The sequence below is a fragment of the Panthera pardus genome, unplaced genomic scaffold (genome assembly GCF_024362965.1).
Source record: "Panthera pardus isolate Hobbes unplaced genomic scaffold, ASM2436296v1 HiC_scaffold_16, whole genome shotgun sequence".
NCBI classification, from domain to species: Eukaryota; Metazoa; Chordata; class Mammalia; order Carnivora; family Felidae; genus Panthera; species Panthera pardus.
The window spans coordinates 54,645,789-54,672,390 of NW_026526721.1; the positions used below are offsets into that span (position 1 = coordinate 54,645,789).

Consider the following 26,602-nt stretch of genomic DNA (forward strand, 5'->3'; position numbering starts at 1 on the left):
AGGAATTATTACAAATTTTATAGGTATTATAATAGCATGATGGTTATGTTTAAAAACAAAGCCCTATAAATAGAGATAAATGCTGAACTATGTATAGGTAAGTGGACATGATGTCTGAAACTTACTTAAGATACTTTTGATACTTACTAAGAGCAAAGGAAAAAAGTGGGGCCTCTGGAGGAATCATGGCTGACAAACTATTAACTGCTGAAGCTGGGTAATGTTACATAAGAGTTCACTATTTTGCACTTCTGTGTATGTTTGAAATTTCTCATAATGCAAAACTTAAAAGTGAAAGATTATATAAATAACCTCATGGTGAAATTACATTCTCAATGTGAATTTATGTCACTTAAAGACATTTCTTAAAATGAAAGCTCATTAGACAAGTCTTTCCAATCCAGTCTAACACTAAATATAAGAATAACCTTATATCAGGATTTGTATTTTGGTGGGAGATTGAGGTCTTTAGGGGCTTTAAAGTCCCAACTGAGTCTCTAGAGCACTGTTGGTATAAGAAAGTCTCTCTCCTACCTCCTAGTTCATGTTAGCAAGTCCTGAACAGATTCAGAGTCTTAAAAGGAGCATATATTGCTTTTTGTTCAGAAATTCAGGGGGGCTATATAGTTCTAACCACACAATTAGAGGATGGATAACTAGTATGTGCTTTTACATTTTACAATATATAGTCTGAATTTATTCAAGTACATTCTACTTTAAAAAAAACAGAAGTATAAAAAAATATTAGCATTTGTTTAAGTAAAATGTGAAAACTAAGTGAAAAATGTTCAAGATTCTGTTTTAAATATTAAATTACTCACTTTAATATAGAAACATTGTATTACTTTGAGTACTAGCAGAATGCTACCACAGTATTCACAAAGCAGACATGTGAACTTTTCTGAGACGTGTGACAGAAGAGACACGGAGTCTCCCAGTTGAAACCTAAAGCCATGGGGAAAGTTCTCCATCATGTAACTCCACCCTGGCACCCACAGCATGCATATAGACTTGGAGGAGCCGGGGGCTTGCTCACTCACTGGCCTACCCCAGTACTTGTACCTGGCTCTAGGTGGCCCAATTCTGACTGGCTCCTTTTCTGGGTAGGCGGATGGGAATGGGGGTGGGATGCGGTGGACGGATGTGTACACTGCCAGTGTGCGTGAGCCCTGACGTTTGGGGTGTACGTGTGGTATATACACAGGCTCACTCTTGCCAGGGCTATGGGGCCCCGCATCCCATTCCCACTGAACCAGGGTGGGCCAAAGGGGCATGACCTCTCAGCAGCAGTGTTGTAGGATTCGTAATAGAAGGTAGATGTTCTGATCACTGATTTAAAAATAAGATTGCTTTATGGAACCACCATTTGGGTGATCTGAAGCTGGGTAGTCCTGATTAAACCCCAGAGCCAGTGCTCCTCAACCCCATCCCTCATTTCCCCTCGGTCTTCCCTTCCCTATAGGAGGGTGAAGTCGGTTGAGTCCAGAATCACCAAACAAGGCTGGAGAAGGTACCCATCCACAGCCCCACTTTCTTCAAGCCTGAACTCAGAGGATTGTTCAAGTTGTCCATAACATACTCAAAGATTTTCCTCAAGGAAGGGCACATGTTTCTCATTTTCCCCAAGGCAAATGGGTCAGCAATGGCCCTGTCTGACTCAGACTAGAATCTAAGAGTTAGTAAGATACAGGGGTACACTTACAAACATTGCATTAAGGCATCCCAGTGCATAAACTACTACTTGCTTTATATTGGGTCCTTTAGTAAGTTGCATTTATTCTTCCTAAGTTATTATTTGGTTCCCTTAAGCAATGATTTGCAAACTCCTACTTCCAAAATCCTAAAATGGTTTAATATAGCAGCTCAAATGTCTTCACTGCCTCCTAGGCCACAGTTAATATATTGGGGGGAAATGGCCTAGTTACTAAATGAAGAAAGGGCAAAAAGAGAACATTAGGCTTGGTAGAGCGGCATTAACTTATTCAAACTATACAGTCTCCTTCTATTTCCATATTTGCACATCTATTTCATAACCTCGTTCCTCAGTCACATTTTCCTAATGCCTAATAAGTGGATACATTAACTGAGCAAGGCCTACATATGAAGTAGAAATCATTTTAAAACTATTCCATGCCTTGGTTAATAACTTGAGAAAACCTTTCCTTTCCAATTGTACCTCCATTTAACAAATGGTATTTTATGTGGAGATATTAGTAAAAAGAGAAATAAACTGCTGTTTTCATTTAATCAAAAATTTATATCATCATGACAAAGTCCCAGTCCCTGTCTGAAACAACACTAAGATAAAACATACCTCTTGGGAAATTGCATTTTCTAGTTAATGCTGAAGAAACAATTAAAAGCTCAATGAGACACAGGCTACCCAGAAGTCTCATTTATAATTAATTAATTTACCAATAAGCCATTTGTAAAGCTCCTACAACATGCAAGGTAAGAATCCAGGTACTGTGTTTGGTGTAGAAAGATAAAAGGATTTAATCCCTGCCTGCAAAGAGTTTATAGCCTGCTAGGGAGAATCTCAGGCTAGTTTATGGAGGTAATAAATGGTCCCGAGGGAAAGAAAAACTTATGAAAAGTGATCCTAAGACTGTCAATGGAAGAATTGAAGATAACAGTCTAAACCATCCTATAACATAAACTTGGGCTCCAACAGTGGGCATATCACCAAGTCAGTTCAAGGATCAAACATGCAATGTTAAAAGCCTGCTCAGAATTCTGTTCCAAGAAGTAATCTCTCCTTCAGGTAATATAATGGGATGGTTAAGCATCTGAAAAACACTATATTCTGTATATCTGTGTATATATGTAAACACATAAAATTGGATGTGTGTATATATATATATATATATATATACACATAATTTTATATGTATGAATGTATATATATACATGTGGTTAGTCTTAATGGTTACAGGGGTAGGTAGAATAAGGGAAAGCCTCACATATCAGTGGAGGCTAAATAAATAAAGCCCTTTGCAGCCTGAGCTGCTGGATAACCTATGTAGTGCTGCAAAGCTGTTCTGTCACACTAGGTTCAGTGGAATACAAAACTTGATATACCTTCAAAATATCTTCACCTCTTAATTAACCCTGGGGACTCCAGGTAGACCATGACTACCAACATCGGAAGTAATGAACCTGATACTAACAGAGGGGGACTGGCCCATTAACAAGTCTTAATAGAGAAAATGTTACAGGTGATGCAGTAGAAGCACTGATTGCATTTTTGGTATAATCTGATGAATTACCATCTTGAGCAAGGAACTTAAAGAAAAATCTCTTTGGGGTAAAACTATTTCTAATATGTAGTGTATGCTCATTATTGGAAAGCCCTATAAAAGAAAGGGGGCTAAACATTACTGGAAAAAGCAATGTTGACGAGGGCTTCCTGACACCAGCAATATATATTCTTTTCATCTCTGCTATAGTAACAAAATTCTGGTACTATAGGATCTTTTTGATCGCAAGGGTTCAAATTAGGTTGGGCAGTTAGCTCTAGTTAAGACATTCCACTGGGAATGAAGAAGGAAGAAAGCTATGAGTAGGGTAAAGTAGAGTTTCTAAAACTTGACTAATCATGGATACCCTACAATACTTCCTCTAATCATTGACTAAAGAACACCTTGTCTGCTAAAGGGAACATATATGGCTCATCGGAAGACCCAAGAGTGAAGCTCAAGACTCAGGCATCCATGAGAATTTGTTTCCTTGGGAATGGAGACCCTGCATCAGTAGTTGTAGAGAGATCATAAGTTCAGATGACAGCTTGGCCAAGAGAACGTAGATCGTGAAGGCCTGGGCAGAAACTGGATCCACAGACTTCCAGGTGAAAATGGGAGATAAAAGGAGGGTCAGAAGATCCTAACACTGATCTAATGAAGCAAGACAGCAAATGGAGGCACTTGAATCTTCAATTACCAAGCCTGAACCCCTACCTCTTATAAGAGTGAGGCACCACCATCAGACTGGATACTGGAGACTGATAAATGCTGACATTTACTGACTGTAATTTAATATTTTCATGATGTCCTTTATTGTATTAATTCTGTAATACAATCGTTCTCTAGGGGTCTGAGGAAACTGGATATGACTGATCCTACATCAAATGACCCCAGATGGCTATAATTTTTGCATTCTTATGTCTGCTTTTAAAGTTCTCCTGCAGCCTCTCTTGTTATCAAGATGCCAGTGATCACCTCTGGCTGTCTGACTGATTGCCTGTAGCAACTCCTCCTCCTCCTCAACTTCTGGAGGCTTAGAAACCTAGCATCCAAACATGTTGGAGTCTAGGCAAAATAAGAATACAAGGGAAATACGTGAGAACTGGTGAGGGCGGTGGTAGTGGTGGTGAGGTTGGGACTCTTCATACATTTTTTTTTTTTTTTTAATGGAGGTGGTTATACTTATTTTGGTTCCTCAGAGGGCTTTTTTCCAACCTTCCTAATTTGATGCTTTGGTGCAGATAGGAAATAGGATAGGTGGCCAACAAGCTAAGTGCTAAATATAATATTTATTATACATTACTATGTATTAAGCAAGGTTTCTCCTAAGGGTATTTAGTGTCCCTCTTTCTTTAAGTTTTTTAAAATGTTTATTTACTCTTTGAGAGTGAGAGAGACAGAGCATGAGCAGGCAAGGAGCAGAGAGACAGGGAGACACAGAATCCGAAGCAGGCTCCAGGCTCTGAGCTGTCAGCACAGAGCCCGACACAGGGCTCGAACTCAGGGGCTGTGAGATCATGACCTGAGCCAAAGTGAGATGCTTAACCGACTGAGCCACCCAGGTGCCCCTAGTGTCCCTCTGTCTTTATCATTGATCAATAAAAAGCTAGAGGGATAAATAAGGTATTTTAATCAAGAAGTGTTCCCTTGAAATCCAGTGATTTTAACAAATCATATTTAAAGCACAGAGCTAAGACCTTTCATGTCCCTACAAGTCAATTCTTCTTCATGATTAAAGAAGCATAAATCATGAGTCTGATTCACTATTTTCTTTTCAAATTAGGTTTTAAATGATTTAGCACTATATTACTATGAAGAAAAATGTTTAATACCATACAAAAAGTATTTTCAGATTTGTTCTGAATAACTAAATTAAACCTTGGCTGTAATCCATCAAAAGAAATAGAGAGATGGTAGCCTCTGTCTTTAAATATACGAAGTTCATAAAAGTTTTCAATTCAATTTTGAGACTATCAAAAGAAATTTTATTCTGTTATCATGTGAACTAAAATTTGAATAAATTATGCTCACAAATCAAAAAAAGTTTAAAAAGCTCCCTAAATTAAAAAAAATCAATTTAACTTACTAATAAGAAATCTGAAATTATTTTTGAATGAGAATGCAACTTCCAGTATTATTTCTGTTTAATATCTCAAACACCTGTCTTTGCTACTACTTTAATTTAATGTCCATTAAGTGCTAAGGTAAAATCAGTCCTGATTTTTTATTTTCTCAAGATAAAACTGAAAGAAAGTACCCTAACAAGCATGTATGGAAAAACTACCATAGACATTATAGTTGGTGTTATAGAGTATGCCAAAGTAAGTTTAATTCTTTATGTAATGAATTTCTATAAGGCTTCTTTTCTCTGAGATGGCAACCTAATACATTTGAAGAGCTCAATTCATACATCTACTGAGAGGGACATGAAAGTCTAATTAACTGTCAAGATTAAAGAGTCTCAAGACTCAAGGAAAAGAAAACTAAAATGTCTTGAGAATTGCCACAGTATGGTGTAAATGTCAAGAGGATGGGTCTGGAATCCCATCTCTGCTCAAATCCTACCTCCACTGCTTCTTAGCTATTGGTCAAGTTATAAAACCTCTATAAATCTCAGGGTTCTCATCGGTAAGATGAGGATAATAGTACCCTTCTCATTGGAAGGGTTGTTGTGATGATTAAATTATACATTTTAAAAGGTTTGCACAGTGCCTGGCACATAGTAAGCCTCAATATATTTTAGCAGTTACTATTACTATTATTAATGCCAAGCATGGTTCTCAATGCTTTCACCTATGTTAAATGCCCAATAATAGCACCATGAATCAAGGGAGTCTTATTCCCACTTTTGCAAATACGAAAGGTAAGGTATAGAGCAGTTAGCTAATTTTCCCAACGTCACATCATTAGTTGAGTGGCAGGGCCCAGGGAATGTTACTATAGAACACAAACTCTTAGATACCTTACCAAATGCCTATCAATCCTTGTGTCATACAGGTTACAACTATGTTTCCCCAGTTTATCACTTGTCTTTTAACTTTATGGTGCTCCCCACCCCACTCTTTCATATATAGCCTTTAATTTTTATGCATTCAGATTTATTAGTGCTTTTCTTTTATGGTTTTTAGTATTCTTGCCAGGCTTTATTATGTCAATTTCAACCCGTGAGTGTAACACTTGTCAGTCATGTTCTTGTTTTCATACCTTATCATTTTCTAATGTGTTGATCCATGTGGGGTTTATTTGGGTGTATGATATGAGGAAAGAGCCCAACTTTTTTCACCAGATGCACAGCTTATTATTCTATCACCAGTTAATTAAACAGTCCAGTTTTCCCCCCACGTATTTGCATTGTTTCCTATATTATTAATATCACCATATTATTTGGATTATTTTATGAACACTATACTACTTCATCAATCTATTTCTGAGTCTGTATAATTTGTTTAGACCCACAAATAAATTACACAAATAGTACAAAGAATTCCCATATACCCTTCATCCAGATTCACCAAATACTAGCATCTTACATAACCTCAGGGCAATTATGCATAAAGTGATACAGTATTTATATCTGGGTGATGAGATTTGGGGATGTTTTCAAATTTTTCTTTGCACTTTTTTGTGGCTTCATTCAAAAAAAACAACAACAGGTGTATATTTCACTTTTAAAAAGAAGTGTTTTCAATAAAAGCAGGTAAAAATAAGAAGTTTGATTAACTTCCAGAAACTAGCTGGTATAGGTGTAAATGCTTTAGGAATTCGAATGAAAGGGAGAAGTGTGTTTTAATGGAGACGATGAGATCTAAGTTTAACCTTATAAGGATGTATGGAATGCAAATAGGCAGAAAAGAGACAAGCCAAGTGTTTATAGTCAGGAAAAGCATCATAAGCCAAGATACTGAAATAGAAATGCACATGGCTTGTGAACACCACATCAAGAGCGACTGGGGGCTTAGAAAGGAGAATACTGGGGAGCCAAAAAAAGAGTTAAATACTTTGTGAAAGACCTTAGAAGCTAGGGTGAGGAATATGAATTTTGTCTTCTAAGCCAGAAGGGAGGCCAAGAAGAGTTACAAGCAAGGTAAAACAACTTTATTTAGCCAACAAATCTTTTTTTTATGATTTTTAATAAATGTTTCTTTATTTTGAGAGAGAATGCATGTGTGCACAAGTGCTAGTGGGGGAGAGGCAGAAAGAGAGAGAGAGAGAGAGAGAGAGAGAGAGAGAGAGAGAATCCCAAGCAGGCTCTGCTGTCAGTGCACAGTCCAACATGGGGCTCAATCTCACAAACTTTGAGATCATGACCTGAGGAGAAATCAAGAGTCAGATGCTTAACTGACTGAGGCATCCAGGAGCCCTGTATCCAACAAATCTTTATTTGGCACCTACTATATGCCAGGTACTATTCTATTTCAGGGACAGTAATAAAATGATAAAAATCCTCATGAAAGAACCTTCTAGAATGTTCTAAATATGTTTTATGAATAGTTATGTGTTGTAGATTTGTGGGCCACAGAATTGAATGGGACTGGGGCAATTGGGAAAGTGTCACTAAAAAGACAGAATTTGAGCTGAACTCTGAAGGTTTAAGAGTCAAGTAGAGAAAGGACGAGAAGGGACGAGAGAAAGGACCCCTATCTAGGGGTCAAAGATGAGAGCAGATATGCTCATGAGGTGTTTGAAAACTTATGAGAGGATCCATTTATCTGGAAAAAAGTTACTCCTGCAGAACAAAATAAGGTTGGCTATATGGACAGTTGTCAAACCGCTAAGAGTCTGGAAATCCAGACCAAAAAATTATTGTTTTATAATCTATATACATTGACCTATAGGCACTGAAAAGCCATCAAAAGTTACTGAACTCAAAATGACCTGATAAAAGTCATTTTGGTAAGCAAGATAGAAGAGTAGGGTGAAAAATATTTTACAAAAGGGTGAGGGTAGGATTGAAGGGTAAGGATCAAAGACAATTCAGGCCATTATTGTTACATAATCCAGACAGGAGATGAAGAGGACTTGTCCTTGAAAGACAGCTGAAGGGATGCATGTGAGGGAGATTTCAAAGTCAGCAGGTCTTAGTGCCCAACTAGATGTCCTGGATTAAAATGAACCATTAGACAAACATCAAAGCACCAACACTGCTAGAGACGGATGGGTGGGGTTTGGTGGATTTAAGGAATATAGTTTATAGAGGACGGAAAAAAGCACACATTCTTGGTACCCATCTAATATACTGAATTACATAATAAATATCTGCTATTGGCATTGATTCAGGAAATATAATCTATCCATTTATAAAATGACAGCTCTCAAATGAACTCTGGAAAATATCCTATTAACTTTTCATCAAATTCCCAAGTCATTTCTGTAGGGGAGACCTTACGTGACAGCAGATTTCGTCTCGTGGGCCTTCAATAAGCATCCATGTGACAGATTATGAAAATAAAGACATGACATCACCAAGGCTTCCCAAATTACATAAAAATGCAAACTTCTTGATAACTTATATCCTATGTAAGCTTCTTACTCAAAAATACTCATGGTAATCTAGAAACTTATTTGTATCGAGAGATGGGGGCTTTTTCTACTCTCCTACAGCACATGAGGATGTTGGTAACATTCCAATCTCTTAGTTCCAACCTCTAGGAAAGATGAAAAATTATATAAAAGAAGAAATGCATCAAGCTAGTTAGGTTATATTAATTTCAAAACAACCCTGGGAAGAATTGTGTCACCACTGCACAGATAAGAAAGCGGAGTCACAGGTTAATTTACTAAGTGTCTAGTGACATGCAGTCAGAATTTTTTTTTTTTTTTTGGGAGCGAGTGAACAAGCAGGGGAGGGGTGGAGGGAGAGAGGGTGGGAGGGGGAGAGAGGGAGAGGGAGAGGGAGAGGGGGAGAGAGAGAGAGAGAGAGAATGAGAATCTTAGGTAGGCTCCATGCCCAGGACAGAGCCCAAGGTGGGGCTTGATCTCACGACCCTAAGATCATGACCAGAGCTGAAATCAAGAGTCAGGTGCTCAACTGACATGCAGTCAGAAATTTAGCCAAGGCTTACTCTTCACCATGGAGCCAGTGTTGAAGGTATGGACTCAGATCTGGAAAGGACCTTGAAAAGTCCTTGCTTCCTACTCCTTTTTAGACTCACAATAAAATCAGGATGGAAGGAAGAATCTTTCCTATTCCAAGGGTGGATTCAAAAGCTACAGTAAAAGATCAAGCAAAACTCTCTTTTACACCCAGCAAGAACTGCCATTTGAGCTCCTTCTGAGCAGTGTGGAGTACAGCTTCTTTTCTCTAACCTACATTTTCTATTCACCTCCAGATATAAAACTGATGGGGTGGTACAGGTTAGTTACCAGAGAAATAAAAGCATTTACTCAGTCATAAGGCGTTCCATCACGCTCAGACATGTGGTGCTTTAATTGTTTCTCCTGTGAAACACCAACCACAGACTTCTCACAGTCACAACACAGGAGGACAAACACTCAAATGTTTTAGGAAAGGAGAAGAAAAACCATTTTCTTCAAGCAGGAATCAGAACCAGTGGAAACCCAGGGGGCAAGTTATATTTCAGAACAGTGCTTTTTTCCTATGTTACTCAGAAAGGACATTGTGTCAAGAAGTGAAATGTAAATCCAATGTAAAATGAAGAAAATTTAAAGTATTTAAGATATTAACCAAAGTAGATACATCTTCTTCCCTTTTTTGATTACAATATTGTGGGCTTGCCACAATGACACTCAAAAACTGAGATGACATTTTTATTCTAAGCCCAGATTTTTGCTTCCTTACAGCTTTTGCTTTTTAAGCTAAAAATTCTCTCATTCTTGGTACAATGAATTTTTTGCTAAGTAATTAAAAACCAATTGTGTTTAAACCTTTTGAGATAGTTGGTTTTATGCTGTCTAACTCAGAATTTGGTTTCTAAAACCTCAAATTTAGCATCTCAAGGAAGAATGGTATCTATGGCATGTTTGAAAAAATGTTTTGAAATGAAGTGATGGACATTTAAAAATAGAACTCGAGCGCACAGCTTCCCTCCCATCTTTTTTTCCACTGGGGGAGGAGAATGACACATCTGTGTTATGCTGCCACAACACTGCTGCTACGACTCCACTGAGCTTCAGAATGGAGGGGAGCAACAAAGACCACTTGTAATTACAGTGTAGCTGCCACAACCGTGCAGGCAGTTTCCAGTTAACATACTCGAGACAGAGCTAGAAATGGCCTAAACACCTGCCTAACACCTTGCCGCCAGGGCCTTCCTTTCCTGCTCCCGCCCCTCACATCTCTGAAATTCTACTGTCCCCCTACCCATCAGGGGCTCTGCCCAACTGTGAGATCTTTAATACGACACCAGTGTCTTCCCCATGACCACCCCCAAGGAGTTTTTGGCTAAATTTTGGATTTCAAGACAATTCAGGAAATCAGAGGGGCAGAGAGAATGTAGAACTTTGTGGGCTAGCCTTGAAGACTAATATTTATATCTTTTTTTCTTCTAAGAAAAGCTATATCAAAATTCAAATAACCTATAAATAAAACCTTGGAAGATATAGCAATCCCTTGCTAATTGTAAAAGTTATTTTCTTGCAAAGTATTATATTTGACAAAGCCATAAGGGGTGTAAGAGAATGGGGGGGGGCACAGAATAAAGTAACTTTAAAACATACTTTTTAAACCTGAGAGTAAAGAAATGTTCTGAAAAACAAGTGCTTCCAAAACAAACCAGCTTCATCACTGTAAGCATACACCAATGATCAGAGGAACCATTTTCTTAGAACAACATTTTCAGGGTTCGTGAAACACTACTGCTATGTCATGATCCGAGTAGACACTTCAAAATTTAGTCAGTGGGTACATAGTATCTCTTTACAAATTCTTCTAATTAGCAGCTGCAGGATTTAAATATGTTGTGGTAGTCAGGAAGATGGACCACCAGGTCCCCTCTCAAGGAAGGACGTGGCCAGCAGACAGCTTGCTGCTGTCAGCCCCCTCAGGCTGTCTTACCTGCAGAGAGCCACCTCGACCTGGCCGCATGTCCTTCCCAGGGCAGCCTGCCTCCAGTGACGGGGCCAAGCAGGCAGCATTTGGTCCAGAGCTCTTCAGCAAGTTGCCCCAGGTTTTGTCAGGCCTGAATCACAGCTAGGCTTCTCTCCCAGCCCAAGTCTTCTCCCTTCCTTTCATAATCAACATCTTGCACCACAAACCCTGTCTCAGTGTCCACTTTCAGAGAACATCATCTGCAACACGTCTTTTCCATTTACATTCTCTCTCGCTCGATTTACCACAAATCTCAAGAAGATGCTGTACAGGCTCATCTTCTTGCATTATCACGATCCTTAAGAGCAAGCACACTTTTTAGTATCTAGGTATCACTTTATTTAGTGAAAGAAGGGAATATAAGTGGATTTCTCCCTGCATTATCATACCTGGTACATAGAAGAGGAAGTAATTATAGTTGAGCAGTTCTTTTCTCTATGAAAATTAAGCTATACCTTGCCTATAAAATTGTAAATGTAAAATAGCATTCATTTCTGCACGTATTCCTTCAATATTATTCAGTACTGAGCAGTCTCTACACACCCGGCACAGGTGAAAAAGTAGTAAAGAAAGCTCCCACTCAGAGGAGAGAGCACTCTAGTGACTGAGATAGACAATAGATAGAAATTAATATGTTGCCAGGGTCTGTAAAGAAAAATAAAGCAAGGTGAGAGAACAGAGAATGATTGGAGAAGCATCTATGTTTTCAAAATCACAGGTAGAGAGGACTGTTATAATCCATAAATGGCTAGAGTGGCACAGTCACATCTACATTTAGTACATCAATTTCCTAGAGAGTACATGTCATTTTTATTCTAGCAAAAAACTCACTGCATGCAACTTTGCTAAAATAATATTTCCTCTGCATTGTGAGTCCACCTGCTGCATGAAACATAAAATCTTAAATCTATGTTACTAACCTATATAGCAGTTCTGTCTTGGGGAAAGAGCAGCCTAAGCCATCATAAGGTAGAGTCAGATACAGCTGTCTCAGGCAGACGGCTTTAGTGGGCAACATCATAAGCATGCCAGATTTTTTAAAATATGAAAGGGTTTTCTGCCTCATTAGAACTTTGTGGCTGACCATCCACAAACACCTGGTGTTCAGACTTCTTCCTCTTGTGAAAATACAACCACACATAGCCTCAGCTTGAAGGGGTTTATGTTATATAATATTTGTCCAAAGAATCTAATACCTAGATAACTTACAAAGGCATAGGTAGGGGAAAACTTAAATAGTTTAAAGTAAAAACTGAAATCAGGACAAACAGGAACTTAGAGTAGTGATAGAGGCAAATGAAATTACTTAAACCCCTTCTAATTCTCAAACTACTTTATCCAGAGGGAATCCCAGGTGGCCTTTAGAGGTTCTATTTATACTATCAACGGAAGAATGAATAACACAAATGACAGTTTCGTTCTGAGAATAATTGTATATCCATCACTTTTTTCCCCCTCATACTTTAGGAGAACTTCATTATCATCTTCAACACTTAGGAACATCAAGCACCACAGTGTCCTTGTTTAAGGTAGGAATCAAACAAACTATACCTACCTGCTGAACTCTTGTATGGTGTAAAGGGAAAAAAGTAATAGACTTGGGAGTTTAGAACAAACAATTCAAATTCAGCTACTGCAATCTTATTAGTTTTTTAAAAGAGTAAACTGTCCAAAGATTATAAATTTCAGTTTTTGTATCTGTACAATTAAGATAACAACATCTACCCAAACCCTTCACAAGGTCAATAAAGGATGTATTTTAAAGTGCAGTTGACCCTTGAACAACGCTGGAGTTAGGGGGGTGCTGACCCCTACATAATCAAAGATCTGGGACTAACTTTTGACTCCCCAAACCCTAACTTCTAATAGCCTACTACTGACTGGAAGCCTTAGTGATAACATAGTCAATTAATGCACATTTTGTATGTTATATGCATTACATACTGTATTCTTACAATAAAGACAAAAGAAAATGCTATTGAGAAAAACATAAAGAAAGTACATTTATAGTATTGTACTGTATCCATTGTGAAAAAAATCCATGGGTAAGTGCACCTGTGCAGTGCAAACCCGTGTTGTTCAGGGTCAACTGTACTTTGAAAACTATAAAGTACTACCAAAGTACTGTTACAACTGGAGTTTATCTGTTTGAATTTAAATGTTAACATATTATTCTGATATACTGTATCAGATTATATTATATTCTCAGTTTTCAATTGAGCAATAAAAATACACTAATTCATTTAAGAATGAATGAATGAATTCATGTATTTGGCATCTTCTGTGTTATGCTATGGAGAATATAAATGTATTAAAAGTCAACTCACACATTCAGGCAAGTTAGCCACAATATTGTACGTTATGTTTTATTGCATCTCAAGGTGGGCAGAAAACACACATATCATTAACAATTATAAATAATGCTGACTAATGATACTAAGGCAGTAAATGATAAATGAAGAGATCGTCCTGGGGTGGGATGGCCAAGGAAGTTTCAAACTTGTTTGTAGAATTTAGACAAGAAAAGTTAAATAAAGGGCAAATAAGAATATTACATTCCAGGAGCATCTGGGTGGCTCAGTCAGGTGAGCGTCCGACTCTTGATTTCGGCTCAGGTTGTGATGTCACAGTTCATGGGATTGAGACCTTCATCAGGCTCCATCCTGACAGCACAGAGACTGCTTGGGATTCTCTCTCTCTCTCTCTCTCTCTCTCTCTCTCTCTCTCTGCCCCTATCCTGCTCGTGGTCTGTTTCTCTCTTTCTCTCAAAAATAAATACACTTAAAATAAAACAGTTAAAACATTAAAAAAAATATTATATTCCATGCATACCTTTTTGAACAATTAAGTATCATTTATGTGAATACATATATATAATGAAATACAAAAATCCTACATGTACTTTTGAAATATCTCATTGAGGGGCTCCTGGGTGACTTAGGTGGTTAAGCCTCTGACTTTAGCTCAGGTCATGATCTCTTGGTTTGTGAGTTCAAGCCCTGCATCAGGCTCTGTGCTGACAGCTCAGAGCCTGGAGCCTGCTTCGGACTGTGTCTCCCTCTCTCTCTGCCCCTCCCCTGATTGTGCTCTGTCTCTCACTTCTCTCAAAAATAAACATTAAAAATAATTTTTTTAAAAAAAGGAAACATTTCATTGAGTGGGTTCTCATTTATAGACTACATTTATTTCCTAATTAACATAAGCCTACACTGACTTAAAGCAAGGTCTGACTACTTTATCCATATACCAGTCTTAAAATAATCCATTTTAATTTCAAAGAATTACCATTTAAGTATTTTCCTATAATCAAGACCATTCAATACTAGTCAATTAGAATGGAAAATAACTTGAAATCAAATAATGTCTTTCTATAATAAAAATGACAAATGAGTTATTTTCAGTTTATATGAGAAGCAGTATGTGGATTTTCCATGGTACAGATTAGAGGCTGTCTCACTCGACCCTCCAGATTTTTTATTTGCTATAATTATAACATTTTATATATAGGAAACAACTTTTGAGAGCTACTTTTCACATCATGCACAAAACAATAGCAAACAATGGTTTCTACTTGTTTCAACTTTCAGCAGAACAAGTATACTGACTGCTTGTTGGTCCTGTGTGTATTCCATGTAACTTACCAAGCGATATGTCTGGGCCTTCAAAACGTTGAGATCAATAAAGTTTTCTTCATTGTCTGTCTCCTCTTCCTTAGAAAAATAAGAGTTTTAAAAGTTAATAATTATAAAAAGTTACAATTTAAAAAATGTATTTCCAGTTTTTACATACACAATATACTAAGCTCAATATAAAGACCAATGCAGGAAAGGGTATTTAAAAGCCTGGTAGTGTGTGTAAACTAGGGCATAATGTTATTAACAGGTCATCTGTTTTTAGAGGTTTTAATGGTGTCTTTTACAACAGGGCCTTTTTATAGTTACTGAAAAAAGAAAAACAAGGAAGAAGGAAGAGCCATTACTATAAAACTAGGGATAAATAAGCATAAGAATAAGAAACAGTACAGTGTGGTATATATGAAATAGAAAGATAATGGAAGGAGTTAATGTCAATTTTGAGTAACATGACTAAAATGGACAAAAATGAAGTTGACAGACACAGAATATTCTCACCTGCACTGTGGACCAATCCCATTAATTCATATTTTTGACATCTCATCTCTTATATGTTCAAGTTTAATAAATTACTAAGTTTAGTCATTAGTACTCTTTGGCCCATGGGCCCTAGGTCTATTTAAAGATATTAAAATATTAAATCTATTTAAAGATATAAATATATATTTGAGATACTAACCTTGTATCTTAGATATTAACTATCTTAAAGGATAGTTGATGTAGATTCAAAGTTGGTTCTGACCCCTGGGCCAATTGGTGTGGGCAGTAGGGTCAGAAGTGACCCTTTGAGAGGCAATCCCCTCCCCAATATACAGTAAATATGAAGTCTTGAGCAGGTTCTAAAGCATGAAGGTCAAAAAATTAGCTCCCCTTTCTCTTCAAATGTCTCTGTGGTGATAAGTGACATAGCAGGTGAAACAAATTTAACAATAACCCAGGCTTAAGGACGTGGTAATACAGCAAATGGAGCTTGGTCCTCAAAGGAAAAAATTATTTGTTGGACACTTCCACACATACAGTGATCTTTAAGAATTTAGAAGGATGTAAGACAGTGGTTCTCAAAATGTGGTTCTGAGACCACAGCATCAGCATCACCTGGGAACTTGTTAGGATGCAAATTCTAAGGTCCCATCCCAGATCACTCTGAAACTCTGGGGGGTGGGGCCACTAAGGTAAGTTATGAGAACTATGCTAATCTTTGGGGAACTGGAAAGATTTTTGTAAAATATGAACCAATGTAAATGCAGAGTATAAATAGACTCAACTGACATTTACTTTTTTATGTTTACATTTTTTTACATTTACATTTTTAGGGAGGAGGAGCAGTGGAGCATAGAGGTGTACACAAAATTGATGTAACTGTTTACATCTTAAACCTTAACCACAAATGCAGATGCACACCTTTGAGACGCGGCTCAGTTTATTCTGTGTTTGCACTAATGATGACCTACTTAACAACGAGAGTAAATGACTGAAACGCCAATGACTTGATGCCCATGGGAGAAGAGACAAGTTTATTATGCTTTTACAATAACCTAATCAGTACAGTTTACATAGAGGATCAATAAATACTTGTTGAATTAGTACTGGATTAAACACTAATAGGCAAAAAGCTTTAATAGTAGGCAGTCAAAAAAAAGATTTGTTACTAAATATTATTAAGACAGTATTCAAAAGCAATTTGAATATAAACAGACTTACCAAAAAAGCTTTAAAATAAATGGAGTATTCTGATTTTGGTTATTTAGAAGACACTGAACAATTTCCTACTGTTTCTTTGCTTAGCATATACCCTTTTACTTCTCTAACTGCCAATTACTAAGTATCTGATTATATACAGCAGGTAAAAATATTGTTTTGTGACCAATACTTGTTTTACCTTTTTAACAGTTATCAGTGTGTCCTACCTTGATATGACAAGTCTAAAACTGAAGGATTCTAGTTTCTAGATGATTATAGCAGAATTTTACTCTGTCAGAAATTAATCTTTTCCATCCTTGAGCCACCTCAAACTCTGGCAACAAAATAATGTAACATCCCACTGTCCAAATGCTTTTTAGCACTGATCTCCTTAACAAAAGGAATGGGAGAGGTAACTGAGGGCTCCTTAGAATATGATAAGAAAAAGAAAGAAAGAAAGAAAGAAAGAAAGAAAGAAAGAAAGAAAGAAAGAAAGAAAGAGAAAGAGAGAGAGAAAGAGAGAAAGAGAGAAAGAAAGGGAAAAAGAAAGAAATAAAAAAGGAAAAAATTCAAGAGACTTGACATAAGGGAACTAACTAACAGCCTCAGGCCTTTGAAGAAGGCCTTCAGTTTGGTCTTATGACAGTAGAAGGACTTTACCTTATAGTTGGGAAGAAATGTGCAAAGAGGCTGCTTTCTAGTTTGTATCTCTAATTTACATACCTAATGATGCTGCTTTGGACTTCAAAGGGTTCTCAGAAAAAAATCAGCTATAATTTCTACAAGTTACACAGCAATTTACTGACAGCTGATTTGGTAGTCAAATATTTAATGAATATCCACTTTGCACCAAGCACTGTACAATAACGTAGAGGTACAAAAAAAGTGTAAATTTGGTTTCCACCTTCAGAGCTTTCTTTCTGGCTAGTAGGTTTTTGTACCTTTTTTTTTTCCCCTGACTGGCAGGTTTCAGTTATGTCTCTGAAGCTAAAAGTTGATGCGCTAGGACCAGGTTTCTGTTCATAAACCATTAACTAATAAACAGTTACTAAAAAGACAAGATGAGGAAAATACCTGAGTAAAATTAATGAGGTGAACAATTGGCAATATGTGAGAACTTAACGTTCTCTGGGCCTGAATGAAAAGATCTATTACACAAGAAAAAAGTCTAAACTCCTTAAAAATGGCGAAAATGATCTGGACTTGGTCTATCTTCCTTGTTAATCTTATCTCACACACACACACACACACACACACACACACACACACACACACCCCGCCTCATTTAGGGTATCTGGCCCCAGTGGTCTTTTCTCAGATCCTTGATCAAGCTAAGCTCCTTCCTGCCTCAGAGCCTTTGTACATACAGTTCCACCAGCGTCTTGCCCAATAGGTGCTCAATAAAACACATGCAGAATGAATATACATTTACCTTAATTTTTTAAATGTGTCATATTTAAAAAGATATCTATTAAATTCATTAGTTTTACAATGGTCTTTTTCCTTCTGTAAATAACAGAATGATCTTTTTTATATTTACAGTTTAAAATATTTATGCTCTGATAAGACACATTAAAAACTTTGATAATACAAAGAAGCACAGAAAAGAAAATAATCATCCATAATCTTTCTATCCATATGTAACTAATGTTGACATACTGTTATTTTTTCTTTTTTTGTATATTTTACATACTTGAATTTATGCATACAGCATAAGTTATCATCCCTATGTCAATAACATTTCTTTGTAAACAATCTTAATGGCTATACAATATTCTACTATTTGGATATAGTCTAATTTATTTAATGGTTATTTTCAGCATTTGCTATAAAATGATGCAGTGATTAATATCTTTGTAGTATATAATCACATAATAAATTAAGCTGAAATAATAGAATATACTTATTATCTACTTATTTAAAAATTCACCTTGAAAATGTAATTGGTTTATGACAGTAAAGTACACTTTAAAAAAGGGTTTTTTCCTGCTATTTCAATTTCAGATCACATTATACTTCCTAAAACACCATGGTCAATCCATCTCTGGTTATGAGAAAGTCTTCTTTGTCTCTACCATGTTAGTTGTCTAATCTGTTATAGACTTGATTATTTAGTTTCAGAATATAAATAGAATGTTAAGAATGGTAAAGGCCAAGATACTGCCCAACAATTTAAATAATGTTGGTATTTATAAGTATTTTTAAAAATTCCTAACGGGTGGTACTTATTCTAATTTTAGAAGCATACAGAAGTCCCTGAGAAATTAATACTGTTCTTATGAAGCAGAATATATTAATCCTAAATACTACTGTTCTTTTTAAGTTCTTTATTATTTATAGCCTATTTAAAATCAAGAATGGTTGCTAATAAAATGGTTACTCATATAACTAGCAGTTCACTATTTCCTGTCTATAGTTTAAGAACCTTGACTATAATTCAGACCTCAGTCATTAGAAACCATGAGCATTAACTTAACCAAAAGTCTAAACAACTGATACTGGGTACACTATTTAAAAGCTTTTCTTCTCTAGAAACAATGAAACAAAATATATTCCTGAAAATGGAAATCTGGGGGAATTAAGGGAAGGGAAAGAAATCCAAAACAAAAACAAAAACAAAAAGTTCAGCAACACACATACCACAAATTCTTCATCCACTTTATTTAATGTTAATTCTGCATCATCTTCTGGGACAGTTTCTTCTTCTAATTCTTCCACTGGGTATGTTGGTCTAAAATAATAAAGCTTAGTATGAGAGGAGAGTTAAAAACAAAGCATTTTAGCATGACAAAAAGGTATAATGTGAATATTAAGAATCCCTTCTACACCAGATATTATCCTTTTCTACCTGCCTTCCATAATCACCATTACATGTTTGATGTACTCTTTTTGAAACTTTCTACATAAAGAAGCAAAAATGTTTCTCTCCAAATTTAAAGAATAAATTTACACAATTAGGATGGTAACATGCATATAGTTACCCAATATACTTTTTTCACTTACTAATATACCACATTTAAGTACATATACATTTTTCTCTCCCCCCCACCCCCCGGCACTGTATTCCATTGAACTGTTAAATAGTACCATAACTAATTTAATTAGCAACTATGGATGAACATTGAGGTGGTTTCTGGTTTTTTTTACTAAACAATTTTACAAAGATCATCCTTGTACATTTATCTTTACGTCTATCAATTACAATTAATTTATACCAGTAAAACGAATAGCTGGGTCAACAACTTTGTACATTGTATTGTTTTGACGTATATCACCAAAAACCAACTTCCAAAATGTTACCCTACTTCACATTCCCAAAAACAGTGACTCCATTTCCACATGTTCACCAATATTGTAAATAAATGTTAATCTTTGCCAATCATATACATGAAAAATCTCTCTTGTTTTATTGCATTTCTTTCACAGGAGAATGATTGAACACTTTTTCATGGTTTAATCAGTTATTGGTGTTTCTTTTCCAGTGAAATGTCTATTTATGCCCTTTGCCCTTTTGTATGTTAAGAAAATGGGTGCTTTGCTTAACTTGTGTTAAAACTATTTTTTCCAGTCTATTACTTATATAATCTTGGCCATTCAAGATTTTTACAATTCTTGTTACATAGACTTGGCAACCTCTTCTTGCATGGATCCTAGCTTTTCCCTCACATGACACATCTCAACCACCTTTGACTTTTTAGTACTCCTACAGTTTCATTTTTCACATTTACACCTTTCATCAATCTGAAATTTATTTTGATGGAATAAGAAAGGCTCCAGCTTATTTCCAAAATCTAATCAGTGGTCCTAATACTAAGTATTGAACAATCATTTCTCCATCAAGATTAGTGACATGTATTTCCCATATTAAAAATACCCAAAAGTACTTAGGTTTATTTCTGGAAACTTATTTTAAAAATCTATACCTCAGACAGGTTAACAAAATATAAAAATCAACATTTAAAAAATAAATTTCCTATTTTTTTATTAATTAGAATTAGATAATGTCTAAAAGGCAATGTTCTTCTAGGATTTGTTTTGACATATTTAATAAGTAAAATAGTCATCTATAAATATGTAACTTCTATGTAAACTACACATTACATAGCTGACATATTCTCTGATGCTTATTTTCAATATTTTCCCCTTTTCCCTCCCCATATATTTACAGTCCTTATAAATTATCAAAATCACAATACGTGGCCAAGAATTAGATATGCCTACAAATAAAGGAAGTACAAAACTGAATAATGGTTGAGAAACGGATCACTTCAGGTGAATTTAGAACACATTGGACAATAAAATTAATAATATTTAAAAATGCCAAATGGAGTATCACATCTCATAACTTTTCTTGGAGTCCAATAAAGAAGTAATCTGAATCATATAGTTATTCCTTATACCGCACTAACTCATAATATTTAGGTTGAAGCATAAAATTGCCATTTTTTAGTTCATTAGTAGATGAATATTAGTTATTTCATATGGTTTAAAATGCTGTGAGCATCTGTGATATACAAAGTGCTATCCTAACTGCTATACAGTATATATGAAGAGTTTATAGTTTCTGGCAAGAAAGCCTGACCTGAAAACAAATGAGTTTAAAACCAAGGGATAAATATGATCATAGAAATATAAACAACACATCACTGTCAAGTCAGAGAAAGAAACAATAAACAAGATCTAAGAGAATGTCAGGTGGCTTCTTCAGATGGCTATTATTCTTGGCCAGTATCTATAAAAAAAGGGAAAATCCCATTTTAAAGTACTATATTAATTTCCATTTTTTCCTTAAATCTACAGCTATCAGTTACCACCATGTATATTCCATCTTTGTGTATATAAATAAAGAGACCTTGAAAAAATTTCCTACATTGATGAAGATACTCATTTACAGTTGAACCTTTAATAATTATTTAAATTTGAATTGGGCAAGAGCATGATAAAATCAGATATTCCAGTTTTGTCTATACACAGACATTTTTAATCACTTGTGGCATTTTCAGTTTAGAATAGTCAAGAGGAAGTACTCCCTGTCAGTTCAATTAAACAGCTCTGAACCCACAGAGGAAAAAGCTATCCACATAAAATTACCATTGTCAGGTTGGGTAATTTTTACCTTTTCCAGGTGAAACCAATATATTTTAATGCTTCTTCAGCTAGACAGTCAAGAACATAGCATATATGTTCTCCAAATCCTGACTTTAATTTTGAAGGAGGAAAATCTGCAGTTCTACCCTGAAATACAAAAGATATACAGTGTCTTATTTGTTATTTATATTCCATATGTCAAAATATTTTAAGCAAAGTACTCCTGAAAAAGTGTATTGCTTCTCTATTTCTCAAATATGGTTTAAAATAATGAACTATATTGCTTCTTAGAAGTCCATCTTTTCTATCCATTGATACATACACTAAAGGAAAATGAGGATGTTTTATTGTCAAAGGTATCAAATTGAAAGGCAATAACCCCATGACAGAACAAGTAACTGATCCTATTAGGGTGAAAAAAAAAAACCAAAAACAAAAAAAACAGTAAAGCTACTAGCTTGGTATCCTATCATTAAACAACCATAGGAAGGACAGAATGAATCACTTGTCAAAAGTTAATAACATGTATACCAAAAGTTCTTACTGAATGCCCCCCAGGAAAAGTCAGAAATGAAAAGTACAACCAACCGCTATCATGGTCTATTAAATCAAAGTTCCCTTTCAAAATACAATGTTTCAGCTTCCTACTAGCATTTTTTAGAAGGAGAACTAAGTATCCATAAATTTACCTCTGAGACATAACAAGATTAAGAAAAATATTATTACTTTGGGCTACAAAGAGTACATTGAACATTTTTAGAAGTGGCATTAATATTATAATACCAACCATTCTGAGGTTTTATCTGAAAAAAACCCAAATATAATTTTACATACGTATGTATTGGGTGTGTATAGATATTGTTATTCATAGACAATTCATCTAAAAGGGTAGCATCTATGTTGTTGAATTACCAATATTAAAATTCATAACTTGACAACATTCTGAAAGAAGACAGTTATTTACACTTACAAAGGATCGAAGCTCAGATAATATGTTAGATATAGTTGCATTAGGGTCATCATATTCTTGAGGTTGCTCAAAGGGGCGTCCTGCTTTGTTAATCAACCAAGCAGCAAGAGTGCAAAACATGTAGAACTGTTCACCAGGGTTGGTAGGCAGTGCAAAATAGTGTCTGTTTCAAAACAAGGGGGGAGGATGGAATATGAAATATTTTAATGGCTTTAATTTTAATTTAACATTTTTAAATTAAAAAAAAATCTGCAATTCACCCTTTGAAGTTTCCAGTAATCCACAACACTCATATTAAAGTTTTTAATCAACAGGACTAGGGTAATTACTACTGTACACAAAATATTAGATCAAAGAACTTACACTCAAGTAAATGCAGGGCATGTTAAAAAACTGATCATGTACAACTTTTGCCAAAATCATTTATGTCAGGAATAATTAATAAGAGAGTACCTCTTGAAAATGGTAATTTGGAATTAAAGAGAATTTCAGAGTTTAACAAAAGACCTTTATGATTATTCACTATGCATTTTTACATATTTTACAATGTCCCTGGTATCTTTACATACTGTTCCTAACCTATCGGGTATGTTAAACAGTTGTTCTCATCTTGGCTGCATAGCTGAATCCCCTGAGGAGCTCCTCAAACTATAGCTACTGGACCAAGCATTGCTTATTCCCTCATGAATTAAATCAGAACTTCTGGGAGTAGAGCCCCAGTACAAGTATGTTCCAAAAGCTTCGTATATGGTTTTGAGATGCAGCCAGCCTCAATAACCACTAAGTAGCATATCCACAGTCTAACAAACATTTATTGACTTTTGCTAAATCCCTTAGCCTACTAAAAACAGTCCTAGGAAGATCAATATGATTTATACTTAAATAGGTTAAGAATAAAACTTGCTAACAACATTTGAGTCAGCTGATCAACGATCTAATTTTGCCCTTTTATGTGCAGTTATTGCCATTATGTTCATAACTATATTTATAGCTATTATAACTATTTTAAATAAGAATCAGCAGTCTACTCTTTCATGTTTTCCAAAGTTTGTCCTGCAGGGTAAGTGTAAATGTTTTGAAAGGTAAGAGATGGCTGGGAAGAAAAAGGTAATGAAGTTCTTCCAGGTATATGTTCACAACCCCTTCAAAGTACCCACTGCTAAAAATTCATCTTTTCCTTACTGGCTGATGACAACTCCATGACACAGGACTGGATACTGAAAGATCCTCCAGACCTAGTAGAGCGGTTTGCAAACTTTAGCATGCATCAGAATCACCTGAAAAGCTTGTTAAACACAGACTTCTACGCTCCACCCCTAAAATTTCTGATACAGTAGACCAGGGAAAGGGCCCGTGGAACTGCACTTCTAATAAGTTCCCAAGTGATACTGCTTTTGGTCTGATGACCACACTCTTGAGAACCATTAAATTAGGATATTGCCACTCAAATCCATGATTCAAAATATCCTGCTGAACTCCTGAGGAAATAGTACTGAGGTTATATCACTAGAGCCTTAAAGCCATTTTCTTTTAGTTTGAAAAATATACTTGGGGGCAAAAATGCATTTTTATCATAGAAAATGTTGGTTATTTATATTATCCTGTTTAATTCATTTATGTAATAACTCTCAATCTCACAATTTCTATCATGGATCAAGCAACACTACTTTTTCCTCTAACTTTTATTATAGACCGACTTAGCAATATGGGCAGTTTACATAGAGCCTACATATCTTAAAATTCAAGCTATTGGAAGAGATCGACTAATGAGATCAAAACTGTCATGGGAAATTATTTTAGCCAAGCTATACCCATTCAAAGAAATCACTACAGATTTTTAATCTAAATTGCACTTTACACAATAAACAAATCTAAGTATTAGCTTATTTATCTATCACTAAGCTACACTAACTGGAAGAGAAAGTGCTAGCTGTGCATTACCCTCAACAACTAATGGCATTGACTTCAGGATATGATGGACTGTTCCCCACCAGAACAAGGGCAGAATTTTAGGTTGTACGATAGACACAGTTCCAGTAGCTGTCGTTTCATTTGTCTTTTCCACTTCTTAGTTTCTGAGAGTACTGTTACTGCAAAGGCAGGAGTCTTTTAAACCATAACAATTAATCAACAAGTTTACTTACTGCATATAAAGTCGAGCAAGGTCCTAGGTACCCGCAGTTAACCACTTGTAGAGACAAATTATCTCAGAGGAAAACAAAAACTAGAAGCAGCTAAAGTGATATTCATCTTTGGGAAAGAGATTATGGGTGATTTCAGTATTTTTTTTCTACACCCTTTCTTGTGTTTTTTTGAGTCCTCTACAATAGGTTCTTTTACAACTTTTATAATCAGAAAGAACAGTTTGCATTTTGTGGAGGTGCGTGGGTGCTTTAAAGTCTAGGAAAGCCGTCTTCCAGTCTTTTCTGCGTTTCTGAAACTTTACTCTCTCTAAAAAACACCAAGTCTCAACTCTGTGAACTCCGTGGCCTCTGTCGCCAAGTTCGGGGGGAAGTGCCCCTTCCTGCCTAGGAAGATGGAGGCAAGTGCAACTCGCGTTCAAGGTTCCCCAGAAGGCGGAGGAGGCATCTCCCCGGGCCTGGCCGGCTCCCAGGCGCTGGAGAACGAGGGCACCCACCTGGACGGGGGCTTCAGGTTGTTCTTCCGGAGGAGTTCCTCCTCGTAGTGGAGTAGCTTCAGCTTCTCCACCAGGTCCTCCATCACCACGAACATGTGGTAGGCCGCACCAGGCCCCCGCTCCACGACCACCTCCCCGGCCCCTTCGCCGCGGGACCGAGACACCCCATCCTCCAAACCTGAGGGTGTGACCACTGCCGTCGCAGCCGCCATCACAGAGCAGGCAGAAAGAGCCCCGCGTGGGCTTCGGCCCACAGACCTCGGCCGCCTGAGCCGCCTGCGTTGCCGCAGACGGGACCGCCGCGACCGGTTACCAAGCGACCGCCGAGCAACCCGTCTCCAGGGAAACTAGACTCCGCCTCCTTCCCGCCCTGTTTTCTTCTAAATTCCCTCCAACCAGGGCGGGCTTTCTGGATGACGTCACGCCGGGACAGCGCCCCGAGCCTCTGGGGAGGAGATGGCTGAGAGGCAGTCCCGCCCCTCGTGGGGGCGTGGCCTTCCCCCCCCCCCCCCCCCCCGTCGGGTGCACGCCTCCTGGCAAAGGAGGGGCGGAGCGCATTTGTGCTGAGATCTCCCTGTAGCTCTTAGCTGGCTGGGAGCTGGTTGGGCCTGCTGGTTAAGGACCAATGCCCCGCGGGCGTCTGAGTTATCCACGGGTAGCCTTGAAAAAAATCAAACAGAAAGGAAGACGTGCACTGTTGAAGGCTAAGGTAGCCCACGACTATGATTTGCTTTTTCTTCTCAAAATTAGAATTTTTCGAAGTTGCAACAATAGTGTCGTAGGTTTCCCTTCATCTCAGGAACTTTCCAACAAGAGGTTTCTGTATTTGCTGCATTTAGCAGTACAGTATATTATAAGCCTTGAAATATTATAATTCCCGGTTGTTACTCTGGCACTAGAAAAAGGAAGGGGTGGGGGAAAAGAAGGGCAGGAGATGAGCAAAAAGGAGGCGTTGGGAAGGATTTGTTCTACCTCCGAAACATGAATTCTAAGTTCACATCCCGTTGATTAATCTGTTTCAAGCCCATTACATGTAACATAAAGTTTTGAGGTTCCTTGTTAAAAATCAAGATAAAGGGGATTGTCTTGAATTTCTCTGTGCCACAGCTCTGTGTTGCAAAAGTTCCTACTGTACTCTGCAGCTATTAGAAAGACATAGCTGACCACAGCTTTACAGTTTTCAAAAAAGGCTTGTGTATCAAGCAGTTTTCCAAAAAGCTGCATAAAAAATGAGGTAGATGGTGGATGTGTGGAGATTTCGTGGGAGAAGAAAATGTGTAGGAGGAGGCTGAAAATGTGTTTGTG

At 36.8% G+C, this 26,602-nt stretch overlaps 1 protein-coding gene across 1 annotated transcript in view; it reads right to left on the minus strand.

The window, feature by feature from the left end:
• IFT57 (intraflagellar transport 57) overlaps window positions 1–25,637 on the minus strand; it is a 53,093-nt gene extending 27,456 nt beyond the window's left edge. The window contains exons 1-5 of the mRNA XM_019448272.2: window positions 25,298–25,637; window positions 22,660–22,822; window positions 21,718–21,836; window positions 19,242–19,332; window positions 14,931–14,999 (exon numbers count right to left, since the gene is read on the minus strand). Of these exons, the coding sequence (XP_019303817.1) occupies window positions 14,931–14,999; window positions 19,242–19,332; window positions 21,718–21,836; window positions 22,660–22,822; window positions 25,298–25,509 (654 nt within the window). The 5' untranslated portion in view covers window positions 25,510–25,637. The remainder of the gene's footprint in view (window positions 1–14,930; window positions 15,000–19,241; window positions 19,333–21,717; window positions 21,837–22,659; window positions 22,823–25,297) is intronic.
• Window positions 25,638–26,602: the final 965 nt, after the last annotated feature.